Raw genomic sequence first — 15604 nt, forward strand, 5'->3', positions numbered from 1 at the left:
TATATTTATTATCAAATATATAATAACCGTAACCAAGTTAGAACTGAGGCTCTTGTTTATTGCAACTCTTACATTTCTTAGTTATGTGCATTTGAAAAAATTAAATATCACTTGTTTTAACGGTGAGCAAACCCGTTTGACTGATAGTTCTCCACAATGTTCTTAAAGGCGTGCGAACTGCGACATAACGCCATAATTTTCATTCTGGGATTCACGTGTCCTGTTACAGTGGGCCGCTAATGGGTTTTTAATAATGATAAATGGTTTCGGGAACGGAACGGAAAACATGGTTAAAACTATTAAAAATGTTGTGGGAGTTAACATATAACAAGATTAGCAAATCTCAAGATATTAATGAAGAACACGATCTAGCTCTTAGCCTAAAAGCTATTTACATAGTTGGTTTCATTCAATTGCATTCAAATTGCTTTTAAAGTACTTAGTTCTTATGTGCATCTGCATAGGAACGTACAAAAGCTTCGAGCCTTTGCACTATATAAATTCAAAAACCTTTACCGCCATTGCAATTTGGTACGGAAAACAGTTATTGATAATTCCAACTAAATGCAAAACCAGCAGGGCCCAGCGAAATTTATAACGAACAAATCAACAGATGCGAAATCCCAAATTACGCTAACATTCCAGACGTGGCACGCGTTGAATACAGATAAGGTAGCGGCGCGGTGTGAGATAAGGAAGTTCATCCGCGCATTACGTGAGTCGCATTCATCCTTTGGATACGGTTTTTCCCATTTAAACAAGATTTATTGCTTTGCCATAACCAGGTTTACTATATTCAGGTGCATTACTGTAACTGACGCGTTGATATATTGGATATCATTTTTAAGTGCAGATTTAGTTTATCTCCCTTTTTTTTAAACAGAGAAAATTCCTGATGAAAATACCACTTTGTTATGTAGGACTTGCACCCACTAAACACTCTACGTATCCCTCAATGGATCTATAAGTGAGATTACAAGATTTAGTTGCGTATTTACTGCACTCTCGCCAAGGTTTTAACCCCCCGACAACGGCGGGTATCATCGTCCATCGAATCCTTGGAGGCACGGCCTACGGGCCTTCTCAGGGCTGACAAACTTCCCTTTACAAGCCTGCAAATCATGCAGACCGGAGGTCATTGTTTGCCCTCCTGCGCCCGGTATGTTTCCGTAAGAGGTGAGTGTTGATGTCCTGTCACTTTCTCGCTCTGCCATTTCCTTTGCGGACATCACTTTCTTGCAAAAGGAGGAATCTCGATGATTACTCTGGTCTTATGGGAGGAAGTTTGGATTCATTCCCTACCAGGGACAATTTAGGAATTTATAATTTTATAATTTTCTCTTGTCTGGTCTGGTGCGAGGCTTTGGCCAGTACTAGTTTCCAACCTACCAAAAAAAAGGTGCCACCAAGCGATTAAGCGTTCTTGTACGATGCCGCCTAGATTCAGAATAGGGGCATGGGTTTAATATACTGGTTTGATATTGCAGTCAAGGGCTAACTTAAAGTAAAATAAAAAAAATCATATGGTCCCTGGTCAAGCTATATACCATCAATTGACATTGTTTGTGTGTCAAAGAAAAATACTACTTAATTTCTATTATTTGAACATTAAGTTTGTAATAGAACTAGAAATAGTAAATATTTTGTAGAAAACTCAGTACAATAAATCTTTGGAATCCTGACCCCTAAACTAGGATATTTCCTAGTATCTTAGGGGCCAGTGCCTTCCCAAAGATTGATCCAATTATTGAGATAATATCTAGTGCACGTTAACAAAGGAACCTTTACAAAGGATCTCTGGAAATCTCTGCATTTGTGGTTTGTAAAGTCAAATCTCCCGAAGAAACTTTGAAGAATCTAAGCGTACAAAAATCCAGCACCGATGATCACGATAATAGTTATAGGATATTTCTATAAAGCAAGTACCTCTACTGTCAATTATGATTGCACATACAAAAGTGTGTAAAATTAGCGAAACCAACGCAACAGAATATGGTACTAAAGATCTTATGAAAACAAAAGATGTTCAATGCAAATATAATCCTACAGCCTACAGCTGTTACGCCATACGCACACGTTTTCGCTAATATAACACTGCTAAGTGAATATTTCTGTGTATTGACAATAAATTAAATGATGAATCATTACTGAAATTAACTCACTACTAAATATCTGCATAGAGTAGAGATATCATTGAAATTTACAGAACTGATTTCACCGCATTTACAATAATTGAAAGTATATATATATACTTTCAATTGATGTACTGCACACAGGAACAAAGACTAGTGGTAAGTTACACTTCATAAAAAATAAAAACTTGACTTTAATGTTAAGTAACTTTATGAGAGGCTGAGCAGAATATTTTATTACCCCACCCGAAACCGGGACCTACGGCCTTACGTACTCTCCGAGGCATGAGGATCGATAACGTCAATTCCCTAACGCCAGGCTTTTTCCGCCAGCTAGAATTTTAACATAAAATCCCAAATATTCTTGTCCCTACCCAAACAAACATCTTTCCATCATAGCTGTCACCGACAACCCCCTATGCCGAGTATACACTGAGGCATATAAAACATCAACGCACGTGATGCTGGAGTGCATGGGCATGGCAGGCCAACACAAAATCCACATGGAATTCCGGAAGCCCTTCCTTCCTTCAGCAATCTAGGCGGCCTGCTAGGCTTCTGGAACGAGCTTGGATGGCTGGAGTGCTACTCCAGCACAGCGAGTAAGAGTTCGACGTATAACAAGCGTTTTGGGATACTTAGCTCCATACAAATAAATTTGGAATAATGTCGCAATAGTTCGGTCTGAAGTGTTTTCATTCTCTGACTTTGGAAGGTGTAATCAGTTGAAGTGTCCTTAGTGTCTCAAAGCTATGAAAGCTGCAGCTTTACTTTCAGTTGGCCGATTTCGTATCCCAGCACAAACCTCTAAAGTTATGAGCGTTTTAAAGTTATTAAATTATCACTTGCTTTAACGGTGAAGGAAAACATCGATAGGAAACCTCTGATGCATGTAAAGCCCACCATTCTGCTATGGGCCAGCGTGATGAACTGCAGCCTAAACCCTTCTCACTGTATGAGGAGACCCGGACCTGGGCCGAGAATAGGTTGATATGATTCGTATAACTACGTCCATTTTTTGGGTGATTAATGCTATTAAGTATATCTTCAGTGCAATAGCCGATAAATTTTTAAGCAATCATTTCTCACGCCAACGAAGTAGCGCGTATTTGCTTGTCTTCTAAGATGATTCCTGGCGGTCGCGTACATATGATAAACTGTTGATCCTTGTCACGCTAGGAGGGGCATAAGACCAGGTTTCTCAACCGCGCGGTTGTCCCCGAGGTCAGTTCATCTCCCACCATTCATTGGAAGTTTCAACCTCGTGCGAACGTGTTGTGTTCAAAATGAGGTGTTTAGTGGTACTGGCGTGTGTTTGCGCCGTCGGTGAGTTTCATGAAAACGTATGATTCAATCATTATAAATACGCATCATCAGCTGCATCATCTCTACTTTATGGGTCCTCTGTCTCAATTATTGCTTTAAAAATATTTTACAATATAGCACCCAATCTTGACAAACTTTCGATTTAGGCCTGAATTCTTAATCATTAAATGAATTGAATTAGTGAAAAATTTAGCTTAAAAACCCTTGAAATTTTGACTTCAGGTAAAATTAATTTGGCCATTAAAATATCCACCCCAAGGAATTACTATTTAAAATTAACACCACGTTATAGAAAATAAGAAATGACCTAGCGTGATTATTTTATATGTCAACACTTTTACTTAAAAAAGGCATACGAGGACCGAATACTTTTTTTTTAATATTTAGAATTTGTCAAATACGAGACATCATTAAAAAACCAGTAGGTAATTATAAAGTAATATCAGTTACCATTAACATGCTACTACCTCTTTAATTGTGCAATTCTTTGCCTTTAATTTGTAGATTCCCGCGATCCGCTTCAGCTCCTCTTAACAATAGATCATAGATTTTTCCTACATTACCTATTTTACTTAGTTGCTAATTCATGTTTACTTCGAGAACACTTGTATGTAGTAATAACATACTTTATCACATAAATTGAATATGTTACTTTTGCTTTATCACATGTTACTTTATTCGTTAGTTTGCCCGATTCTCATTCATGGCATTCAAATAACAACGGCGCACTAAATGCATTTGTGACGTAAATTTTGACACCTCTTCAGTCAAGGCCTGTTTTTTACGTCACAAATTGTAGAATGTAATTGTCGAATCAAGCTTTCCATATTAGATTATTATAATAATTTATCTGTAAGAAAATTACCGGTTAAATTTACTACAACCAAATGATATCTGTGGAATTATTCTGTAAATTCTTGTTAGAACTCCACTGTTACCTAATAATTACAAAGCAACATGGCCGTTATTGAAAATAAATATTGATGACATGATAACAATTATTGCATCAACTAAAGAAACGACCTCCAAATTAAAGGACAGCCTGACTAAAATCGGCATAAACATGTCATCTCTACTTTAGATAAAACATTTAATAATTAAAATGACCTATCTATCTATGAGCGTTATATCCGTATATTTTACTTTACAATTTTCGTAATATATCAATATATTCTCATAATTTTTTTTAATTAAATATTAAAACAATTGTGAAACAAGTCCATCACTAACAAGTAAAGGAAGGCAAAATTTGCAAAAAAGGAGATCCGTATTTCATTAATATTAGGCCAGCGGCACCCCACAAATTATTTATTGTCGGGCTGACATTCCATCACCGTTTTCAATCATCGATATTGCTTTAGCTTCGCAACACATTGAGCTTTATCGATGGACATGACAATTCTAGGAAAATCTGTGAAAAAACTTTTCAAAATAATCGCTTTTAATACTCTTAAAACCTTCTAGCGTATGCGAGAGCACAATTATCAGAGGAAGCTGCAGCAGTAAAAATAAACGATGAAATTCCAGAAGAAGAAACTGTGGGAGAACTAAATGATATAAAAAGTAGTTCTAGTCCTAATCAAGAAACTGAAGTTGGTGACTCTAACACAAATAATAATGAAAAAGAATTCAATAAAAGCAACAATGACGAAGAACTGGATGTAGCTCCTACGAATTTAGCACCAAGTGTAGTAAACCCTAGAACAGATGAATCAGATTTAAGCATTAATGATGAAGACCTGGATGTTGCCCCTACTAATTTATCGCCCAGCGTAGTAAATCCTAAAAGTGATGAATCCGATTTTAGGATCTATGTTGACGACCTAGATGTTGCGCCTACGAATTTAGCACCTAGTGTTATTAATTCTAAAAATGATGATTCTGAAAGACCAAACTCAGAGCGTCAAGGAAGATATAAGGCATTACCAGACCAATATGATGAAGAATCGGCTCCAAGATCAGTAGGCCCGCTAACATGTAAAGAGAAAAATGAAAGATACTCGGTCCCTGGTAGCTGCGATAGATACATCGAATGTCTGGTACTGTAACAAATTTATGAAATGTATTAAAATAGTCTGTTTCGAATAGTGTAGTCGAATTTGATGTTTAATATTCATTTATTTACAGAATGGCACAGCAGAAGAAAAATTATGTCCTGATGGCTTGCGCTACAATCCTAACGTACTATTTAATGTCTACCCATGCCAATACCCCACTGACGTACCGTGTCTAGGAAGGTCTGCTCTTCGTAAGTAGAAATTTATGGGTTCCGCGTCAATTGTTGAAGTTTAAGGGACTATTAATTACATCGCTCATAGTATAAAAAGATCGTTGAGTGAGTCAGTGGTATTCCATTTATTCACATAACTTAGCCATTATGTTAATGTAATAATAATATTAGTATGTGAATTATATGGTCATAATATTATATTGGATGTGGCTCATCGTGTTATAAAAAGTAATGTTGCGATATTTATAACAGAAGCGTAAAGGCGATTACGTAATCACAAGGATACTAAGTATAACTAAGGGACTTAGGGGCAGTTATAGTTTAGTCGCGCTCGTGGGTTGATCCATTTATTTTCTATGTATTGATATGTACTAGTCATGAGATTCAAAGTTGTAAAAGCTTTGAATTTTGTAAGGTAGAATCCTCCTCCTATATTATATTCTAAATTAATACTTTTAATATCTCAAATTTAAAAAAAACGGTAAAAAAGTTTTAACATATAAAATTTAAATGCAAATACACTAATCACATTCCAATCTTGGTTTTTAATTTGCACTAAGAAGTTTTATCTAATGGCATGACATAGGGTTCCGAAATCGCCGCGTAATCTGAAACACACTTGACTAGTTATTTTTAATAACATACCAATCAAACTGAAGGTTTGGGACTACGAGGAATCTAGAGTCAGCAAAAAACATATAATTACAACTTCCTCTCAAGTGTAGAGATTAAACCTTTAATCTTTTTGATTTTAATCAGTTTTGACTTGTTGGGTGGTTAATGAGGTACTCGTCGTCATGAAAACTCAGCATCCTGGAAGGGTCTGGGCTCGATTGAGGACTACTCCATCCGATGCAGTCAGTAATACAAATGTAATTTTTCCACTCCATATCACACCAATCTCAAGGTTTCATCCTTCAGATTTCTGGTTTGCTGTCCAAAACCTGAGTAACTTATTGCTATGATCATGTTATAATGACGTTACGAATTTTACGTATGTATGCTGATTAAAAACCGATATCTGAATTTAATTACCATCTACTTTATATGTTTATTCCCAGAGCCAGCTCAACCTACAGCAGACTGCCCTCACCAGTTCGGTTACTTTAAAACTGGAGATGCGCGTAATTGCAGTGGCTTTAGGAATTGTGTGAACGGAGTTGGCTACGAGTTCACTTGCCCCGAGGGCCTCGCCTTCAGTTCTGACAACTATCGCTGCGAATGGCCCGACCAAGTTTCCGACTGCGATGCTGAAGGTAGGCTGATATCACTGTTTTTGTATTATAATCATGTATTCATCGATAATACGACCAAACAACGCCGCGCCACACTGGACCGTTCTTTTTTCCCCTGTAGTATACATTGAAGTAGTAGTAAATACGAAGCAGTTCACATTTATGACGAATCTACTAATTAACATAGAAGAGCCGACAGACTATTTAACAGATTGCTAAATTATGATAGCGCATATCCGGACTCTGTTTTGGTTATACTGAAATATTTTTCCATTTCATAGTCAGGGTTGTTTTTTTAATTTTAATTCAACGCCTTGTTTTTTAACGAATTTAATATTTATATATAAATATTTTCATTAAATGTGATATTTCGTTCAGTCAAGTTCAGTTGTGTTATATTCATTTTTGAGGATCTAATGACCTCTAAGTATACAGATGGAACTTACCTTCCACGTACAATAGGGATTAGCATGTACGACTATGGCTCAAGAGTACGTATCCATTCGGAGTTAGCAAATCGACGTTATCCACAAGTGTGGATCCAAATGGCAGCGTGGTGGGTGGGTCCATGCTCCTAATCCTCTCTCTTGTGTAATGGGATAGGCTGAGGATAAGAATGACAATGACAATTCTTCTTTTCTATTCATCACTCCACTATTTGAATATGACAATCCCGCCTCCAAAAAGCAAGCTACTAGCAAAGTTAAAATCAAAAATATGAAAGTAATACCAAACTTTATGTCCTTCAGATATTAAAGTCTCTTTTACAAATTTTCGTACAGTATTTTTTCCCTTTGGGGGTAGTACTTTCAGAAAATGTGAAGCACGGTTTTCTTATTTTAAACCAAACCAAGCTGCTTTAAAAAAAAAATACCCGTAAGGCATCCCTTCATCTAGATTGTTCGTTGAACATACTTCAAAAAATTCAAATTTCTACATTCATTTCTGTTTGGGCTGTATTTTGTCTGGCAGTATGTCAAGCCTTTTGTAGTTGTTGATTCTATGAAGCAAAATCAAGAAATAAGTTATAAGCCTTCACTATTAACTCATTTAACATCTCTGATTGAATTTATACTCATAGTTAAGATAAATTTTGTTACGTAAATAATTTTAATGCTATATGGTAAAACCAGCGTAAATTTTTCTTCGTTAGACACACATTTGCATAATGTACCTACTACAGCGTTTATAATAAATGTCTTTCGTTGCTGTAGACGACCAGGTACGAACCTAGAACTGGTTTTGTAAATCGAGAAAAAATTTCAAAAAATAAAAAGACATTTCTTTAGTATTTTTAGACAAACATCAAGATGTTTGTGAAATTTGCATGGGACTTTTTAATAAATACCACCTATTTGCTAGAATCAATTTTGCGAGTAATAAATACCTTTCCGAAAAAGGTATTTATCTAAAACTAAGAAATAATTTCTCTTAGACCTAATAAATTCCACCAAACCAATTTTAATAGAGAGTAATCAATGGCTTCATTTCAAAAGTAAATTATACACGAGAATGATAAACATTTTATTTACTGTCGCTACATTTATGAAATCTGCTTGGAAAACATAGAATTAAAAGCCAACTAGAAACTCAGCAGTTGATTTTTCCAATATTCAGCCTATTATGAAATAAGCGATCGACCTAAAACACAAAATGTTTCATAAATAAAATATTTGAAATATGTTTCAGCATTCCTCGGCTTCCGCTGTCCTGAAGTACCCATCTCCAAGGAACTGGGACCACCTGCTGGATTTAGATTCTATAGGTGGGTATTCAAAATCCATACCATTACTATAAATCCAAGCATAGCATCTGTTGGGTATGGAGTATAATGATTAAAGAAATTATAAACTCCTCATAGTTTTTCCTGCTTTTAGCAGATTATAGCCAACTAAGCATAATGTTCATCGTAGGTATATCATTAAATTCCGCAAAATAATTTTCAAGAATAGACGGTTATTGACATGATACTCAAAAATCCTTTTTCAGTGTTTTATTGTAATATTAAACGATAACTGTTAAATTTGGAAGAGCATTGGCAATTTGATGGTAACCTTCTCCAATATGTTAAATACATAATGGGTTTAACCTTTGTAATTTATAACACATACTCGAATTATCGATACTCGATCTATCTAGAAGATGTTCAAAAACAAGAATCTATAATGATTATCCATACTTGGAAATATAGATCAAACTTTAAACAAGTTTAAATAATTCAATAATCGAGTTTTTTCAAATACGTTATTGATCAAAATACAAATATCAGAAGAAGATCACCTCCGCTATTAAATCATAACGGGTTATATCTTTGACCTTTGCATATTATTTATATGTTGAATCATTGACTCCAGTTTCAATTGAGCAATTTGTCAGAATTAACTCATCATTGGTGGCTAAAGGGTACAGGTCTCCTCTAAGAATTAGCAGGGCTTTGGCCACAGTCCACCACGCTGGCCAAGTACGGATTGATAGACTACAGACAACTTTGAGAACGTTATGGAGAACTCTCATGCATGCAGGTCTTCTTACAATATTTTCCTTGACCGTTTAAGCAATTGATTTTTTAATTGCTTCATTAAAACGCACACAAATCCGAAAAGTATCCATCACCACCGAGAAAACGCCGTTGCCTTGATAAAGAATATTTGCGTATCGCTAAGACTTGGCAAAGAAACAAGCATTTAGCAAGAATCAAACGTCCTAACAAATGAATTAATAATAATTTATACCTACAATTATAGCTTGAATGTTAAGAAGACAGACGAAAACAGGTTACCTAATGACCGGTCAGGCGGCAGGTCGCGGTAAATGTCACTGATGGGCTGCGACCTTCAGATTATGTAATTTCGTATACATATCGTATATCTGCGGAATGCGGAGCTGTATCTATATGAACAAATTTAACAAATTGGTGTCTACCAAATAAAGAAAAATACAACTAATAGCTTAACCTGAATAGCCACTGCAATCCAATTTTACCGCTTCGTTATTCCTGAAAAGCGACAATTATTTACACTTACGTTTGATTTTAACTTCCAACCTTATGAAAAAAAACAATAAATAAGACAACAGGCGATTGACTTAACTTATAAAGAACTGTTTCATCATCTACCCCGACCACGCTTCGCCACTGCTTATAACATCCAAATTACACAGATAACCGAGTTATTATGAGATTACAATGTAATACCAAATTGTTATACAGACTTTCGTAGATATTATAACAAAATTTTAGCATTTTATGAAAGAATTAAATACAAAAAATAGGAATTACACAACGAAGTTTTGCAATATGGTCATCTATTAAAAAATTAAAGGCAGTCATCTACATCAATAGCGCATAACAGTCCACTGCTGGACCAAAGGCTTCACCTACCAAGTAGGGTTTGTCTATAATCACCACGCTGGGCAGACGGTTTGGAGGTTACGCAGTAGGTGGTAGTACCAGCAAAGAGGACGCTACGGCCCGTTTTCTGCCATGTTCCTTTAATCGCCTTGAACGATAAACGCAGAGGATCGGTGACAGCTGTATTCCAATCTTCCGTCACCACTAGACATACTACAAATATTATCTGTATTTAATTTAATTGTTACTCGTTCCAGATCACCCAGTGACTGTCAGGTGTACTTCATCTGTATCGATGGAAAGCCTCGTCGCTTAGCTTGCGGTGGTTACTCTGCCTTCGACGACCTCAGTGAAACCTGCGTAAACGCTGAAGAAGTAACAGCTTGCCCACAGGAGCTCAGGTCCCGAGCTACCAAGGCGAAGGAAAGCGAAGAAAGGAGACAACGACTACTTGCAGAAACTCCGTTTGGAAAGTTGAGATATGCCCCCGAAGAACTTCCTACCAATGTACCAACCTATGGCGAACCTGAGCAAGAATTTGATGAAGAAAATTACGCAGAAAATGTTACTCCAACCCAACTCAGTCCTGAACTAGAATAATAGAATCTCACTTTGCTTATGTTTAGTTTTGTAACGTTGTGTATATAAAATCCAATAGTAGCCATAATTATTGTACCTACTACCTACTAATAGTTATCTACGTATAATTTAAAATCAAATCATTTCTAAATGTACTCGTAGTCAATTGACGATATTCATCAAAAGCCTACAACAGTCCATTGCTGGACTAAAGGCTTCTCCCAACGGGAGGGTTAGCTAATAGTCACCACGCTGGGCAGACGTGATGGTGATCGCCGTAAATGGTCTTAGTAGCACTGAGGAAGCTGCTGCCCGTTTTCCGTTATATTCTCTTTGTCGCGTCTTACAACATCCGTGGGAAGAAGAGGTCTGGTGACAACTGTATTCTTATCTGCCGTCACCACACGCACCACATGTCATTAACGATAGTGATATTTCCTAATAAAGTACGTCTTTTAAAAAATTCTTTAATTTATGGTAAAATAACTTTCCCTGAAGAGCCTAACGACTTTTTAGTGATCTCTGGCCACAACACTGATTAAGACACTGATAATATGCAGTATCAGATAAAAGTCATTTCAAATTAATTACACTCTCGAGTATAAAACAAAATGTTTTGACTGTATTTATATCATACACGTGGGATTCCTCACAACAAATTACTATACTTATTAAAATAAATAAAATCTTAATAACAATGAATTTCTTCATTTGTTTCACTGCGCTGTTTATTGCCTCGAGTAAGTATTTTTTTTTTTTTATTGCACCACTATCAAGTTGCTGCTGGGCATGGATGGCCCTCATTTTTTATAGTATAGAGCTAAATGAAATAATCTTTTTTTGCCAAGTGCTGATACAATCTCTATTTTATTACTAGTTTTTTTTAGTTTTTACATATTTATTGTTAATTCAAACGAACTATTCTTCTATAATCAAAAAAAAATGAAAATAATAAATCATGGCGGGCTTAGGTCATAAGCTCTTTCGCTTAAGTAACGATTATTGTACCATCGATATCCTAAAGATGCGTTATCATATCCTGACAGACCTCGCCTTAATAGCCTTCCAGCTATGGAAAAAAGTGAGGGGTGAACCTGTAAAGTCAGTAATGTACTTTACTCAAGATAATTGACCAATTTTCACTATTGCATTACACTAATAATTTCATCTGTTAATTATAAGTGAGATAATTGGTTGTCTGTTTTGCTCTCACAGCCAGTGCTCATACTGGAGGGAGCTCGGTATGTAAACTTCGAGATGGCTACATACCAATAGAAGGAGTCTGCGATGCCTATATTGAATGCAAGGTAAGTTTATGGACTGAACCAATTATAATATATTTTTTGTATTCCATAAAGAGATCGGATTATGGAATAAAATTATAGAAGAGAAACACAATAGAAAAGTTGATATTTTTTATCTATATTTGTATACTATTGTATAGTAGTTGATACAAATATAAACTACTTTTGATATTTGTATATATTGGATGACTACTTGTCTACTACTACTATGATACTTCCTTCGGAGTTCTAATACGACCTATATTTCACATTGCGTATATTTTTTTTGAAAACAAATAATCAAAAAATCGTGGAACACTTTTTGGCCGAATTTGGGAAATGCCCCGGATATATTTATAACAATATTTAAACTTTAAGGAATTCGCTGGGTCTGAGAAGTTATGTCCAGATGGACTCTACTTCGACCCCAACGCTCAATGGCCACTGGATCCTTGCGGATATCCCAATGACGTACCTTGCGAAGGACGCACCCGTGAGTATTCCAAAATTACAAAAGAATTAGCAATTTATGCTTCTAAAACTTTGCTTTATAAGCATTTATTTTTGCCTTTAAATTGCAACAAAAATAAATTACACCTTAGCATTCTGACAAATACAACTTGCATAGCTTTCTTCATATACATCACCATTCTTTCCTCATCAGAGCCAGCTAAGTCAACTGCCGATTGCGAGCACCTATACGGCTTTTACCCACCTGTAAAACCCAGCAACGACTGTGGACAATATCGCATGTGCGTTGGAGGCCGTTCTATGGACATGTACTGCCCAACAGGCTTGGCTTTCAACCCCAGCAACAGCCGTTGCGACTGGCCCGAAAAAGTAGCTTCGTGCAACCTTGAAAGTAATTATCAGAGTTCTTTCTTTTGTCATGTTATTTATTTATGACACATTTTGCACTAGACTCCAAACTCGACTCCTTTTTTACCCATATTGACACGTGACACGAGAAAAATGCAAGAAGCTTTCGTCTAGTTCCTTTCTCTTTGTATCGAATTTCTGATATAAAACAAAACCGAACTTATGGATGAAACTTATTTTATTAAATTCTCTTATTCATTATTCAAGTTTGATCCCGTTTTTTATTATAAACTATTCGGGAAAGGAAATTTAAAAACGTAACCGAATGTCCGACTTCCACAACTATAAGACTATTTTAAAAAGTCCATTTAAAACATCTGGCGGTCAAAGAATATTTTCGCAAAATTTCAGTTTTCTACGTTTACACATTCGGGCTGTAGTTTGTGTCCGTCAGTCAGAAGTCTTAAATAGTCTAAATAACCATACTATTATATCGTCGGTATAGAAAGTAGCATCGTAAAACGTTCAGTAAAGTTGCCGAAGTCTCCCGTCAGATTTTAAAAAAGTGAGGCTACCGACGGTTGAATTTGGAATCTTTGCAAACGCCCAAATGCGATCCAGGCTAAATTCTTAACTAACATTATATTTCAGATTTTCTGGGCTACAAATGTCCGTCTGGTGAGCTGGACAGGACCGGCAACCCCATTGTCACCAACCACAAGTAAGGACTTAACTTTACGCACGCGGCAACGTCCGTGTTTTTTCTGTTTTTTTCTTATGATGGTGTAGCTCCTGCACTTTATAAATGGCTTTTTTTATTCAGCTGTGAAAAAGACTGTATGTCACGTACGCAAGCCATATTTGTACAAAATTTCGCCAGGATCAGTAAAGCAATTGGGCCAGCTATAGTTAACAAACTGACAACCACACTTTTACGTTTATATGGATAAGTATGGTTTTTCATCTCAATATTTGTCCTTTCCTTCAAATCTCTTGAGAACTTACTTTGCAATGAAACTTTGAGGGCGGAAGTACAGGTATATTTCTATTATATATAAAATTTTATATTTCTACATTTAGCCGTTTGGGTTTGGTCACACACAGTTATGGATAGAAGAAACATAGATAGATAGATTGGATAACGTACTTTACGACACTTTAATTCAAATTTTAAGCAAGTGATTTTTTCTGCAGGTACGAGAGCAGTTGCTACGAATTCTACTCTTGCGTCAACGGGAATGCCCGTCTGCTCTCTTGTGACCCGGGATACGCGTTCGACTCTCATCTCAGCAGATGCGTAGAGGCCGACCGCGTCGATTGCGATCATAAACTATAGATTAATATTAATTAAATATTATTTATTATAATTAATAAAAAATGTATTTTTATCGTAATTAAATATCTAACTTATTAACCTTGATAGCAGTTTAATTATCGCCAAATATCGAAATAAATAATTTATTTATTTATACTATTATACTTGTAAAGTCGCGTCCGCTATGAGTTTTTTTTTTAATATTTTGGGATCATAAATCATAATAAAAATATTAAAAGATGTTATTGTAAAATTTAAAAATATTTTTTTTCTGGACTACATTCATTCCTTTGGGGTTGAAAAATAGTGTACGACCCATTCTCAGACCTACCGAATATGCAAATAAAAGTTTTGGAGGTGTATAACTCCGAACACCATGACACGAACACATTTTATAAATAAGATCAACATTACTTTATTTAATAGCGGTAATTAATAGGTAATAAGCAAAACTAACGGGCTAATATAACAGGAGTTTGAAAGTCAAGTCAATGATGTATCAATATACACAAGATGATTTATTGAAATCATAAAGTTAGTTTATTACTCATACCTACAAATTAACCAAGTGACCATAAAATGTGGTCAAGTAGTAATAAAATGTTAATGTAGAACGTTGTAATTAAACTAACGAAACATACAGATAAAAATATTTGCCGCCATTTGACTGAAAACAACCAGGATTGTTCCAAATTTAAATTTTTTATGTAGGGTACTCTACATTTTTTAATGATTGTAAAGATAGCCTATAAGGCTACCTAATTTTTTTAAGATTTAGATTGGATTTTATAGATCTGATTATACTTTGAGTATTCTATTAAAATGTGCCGCTGTCTGTCTGTTTCTATATATGCTTAGATCTTTAAAACTACGTAATGGATGTTGATGCGGATTTTTAATAGACAAAGTGATATAGTAGAGAATTAATGAGGTTTCTCATGTGATGTCATAAATAAACACATTTTCTAGCTTCTCACTGAAACGAAATGTTTGTTTTTTTTTTCTTACCATTTTCCGGCGAGAAATAAAGTAAGACTTGTAGTTTTGGGTTCGGCGTATTTTGTCCGACAGACAATTTACTTGCCTGACCTCAAACCTCTTCGTTATACTGACTTCGACTTTAAATCCGGAAATACTTTAATTTAGTAAAGAAAAACTCGATTATGTTGGAAAATGAAAATGGACATGACAAACAGATTTATTAAGCAGGAAAAGATAAACAAAAGGTTACGTTAGTAGGTACAGTTATTTAAGGACGTGTGTCGGGGATCGAACACGGTCCCCGACACACGTCCTAACGTTTCGGGTTATGTGCGTTTTAATTTTAGCAATTAAA

At 35.6% G+C, this 15604-nt stretch overlaps 2 protein-coding genes across 2 annotated transcripts; both read left to right on the forward strand.

The window, feature by feature from the left end:
* Positions 1-3387: 3387 nt before the first annotated feature.
* Positions 3388-11372, forward strand: LOC120637859. Its single transcript, XM_039909898.1, has 6 exons — positions 3388-3458; positions 4923-5497; positions 5586-5706; positions 6750-6944; positions 8613-8688; positions 10530-11372. The coding sequence occupies exons 1-6, from the start codon at positions 3419-3421 to the stop codon at positions 10870-10872; spliced, it is 1350 nt and encodes a 449-aa protein (XP_039765832.1). The 5' UTR covers positions 3388-3418; the 3' UTR covers positions 10873-11372.
* Positions 11373-11548: 176 nt separating this feature from the next.
* On the forward strand, positions 11549-14289 carry LOC120623503 (protein obstructor-E-like). Its single transcript, XM_039889549.1, has 6 exons — positions 11549-11591; positions 12067-12158; positions 12513-12627; positions 12799-12996; positions 13605-13674; positions 14148-14289. Exons 1-6 carry the CDS (start codon positions 11549-11551, stop codon positions 14287-14289), a joined length of 660 nt encoding a protein of 219 aa, XP_039745483.1.
* Positions 14290-15604: the final 1315 nt, after the last annotated feature.

The sequence above is a fragment of the Pararge aegeria genome, chromosome 4 (assembly GCF_905163445.1).
Source record: "Pararge aegeria chromosome 4, ilParAegt1.1, whole genome shotgun sequence".
NCBI lineage: Eukaryota > Metazoa > Arthropoda > Insecta > Lepidoptera > Nymphalidae > Pararge > Pararge aegeria.

What these genes read in the sequence shown, in the direction of transcription:
- LOC120637859 (XM_039909898.1), top strand. Translation starts at nt 3,419, where the DNA reads ATGAGGTGTTTAGTGGTACTGGCGTGTGTTTGCGCCGTCG. An exon ending in GGCGTGTGTTTGCGCCGTCG is followed by an intron (nt 3,459 to 4,922) that starts GTGAGTTTCATG and finishes AAAACCTTCTAG; the next exon opens with CGTATGCGAGAGCACAATTA. An exon ending in GCTGGATTTAGATTCTATAG is followed by an intron (nt 8,689 to 10,529) that starts GTGGGTATTCAA and finishes TACTCGTTCCAG; the next exon opens with ATCACCCAGTGACTGTCAGG.
- LOC120623503 (XM_039889549.1), top strand. Translation starts at nt 11,549, where the DNA reads ATGAATTTCTTCATTTGTTTCACTGCGCTGTTTATTGCCTCGA. An exon ending in ACCTTGCGAAGGACGCACCC is followed by an intron (nt 12,628 to 12,798) that starts GTGAGTATTCCA and finishes TTTCCTCATCAG; the next exon opens with AGCCAGCTAAGTCAACTGCC. An exon ending in AGCTTCGTGCAACCTTGAAA is followed by an intron (nt 12,997 to 13,604) that starts GTAATTATCAGA and finishes ATTATATTTCAG; the next exon opens with ATTTTCTGGGCTACAAATGT.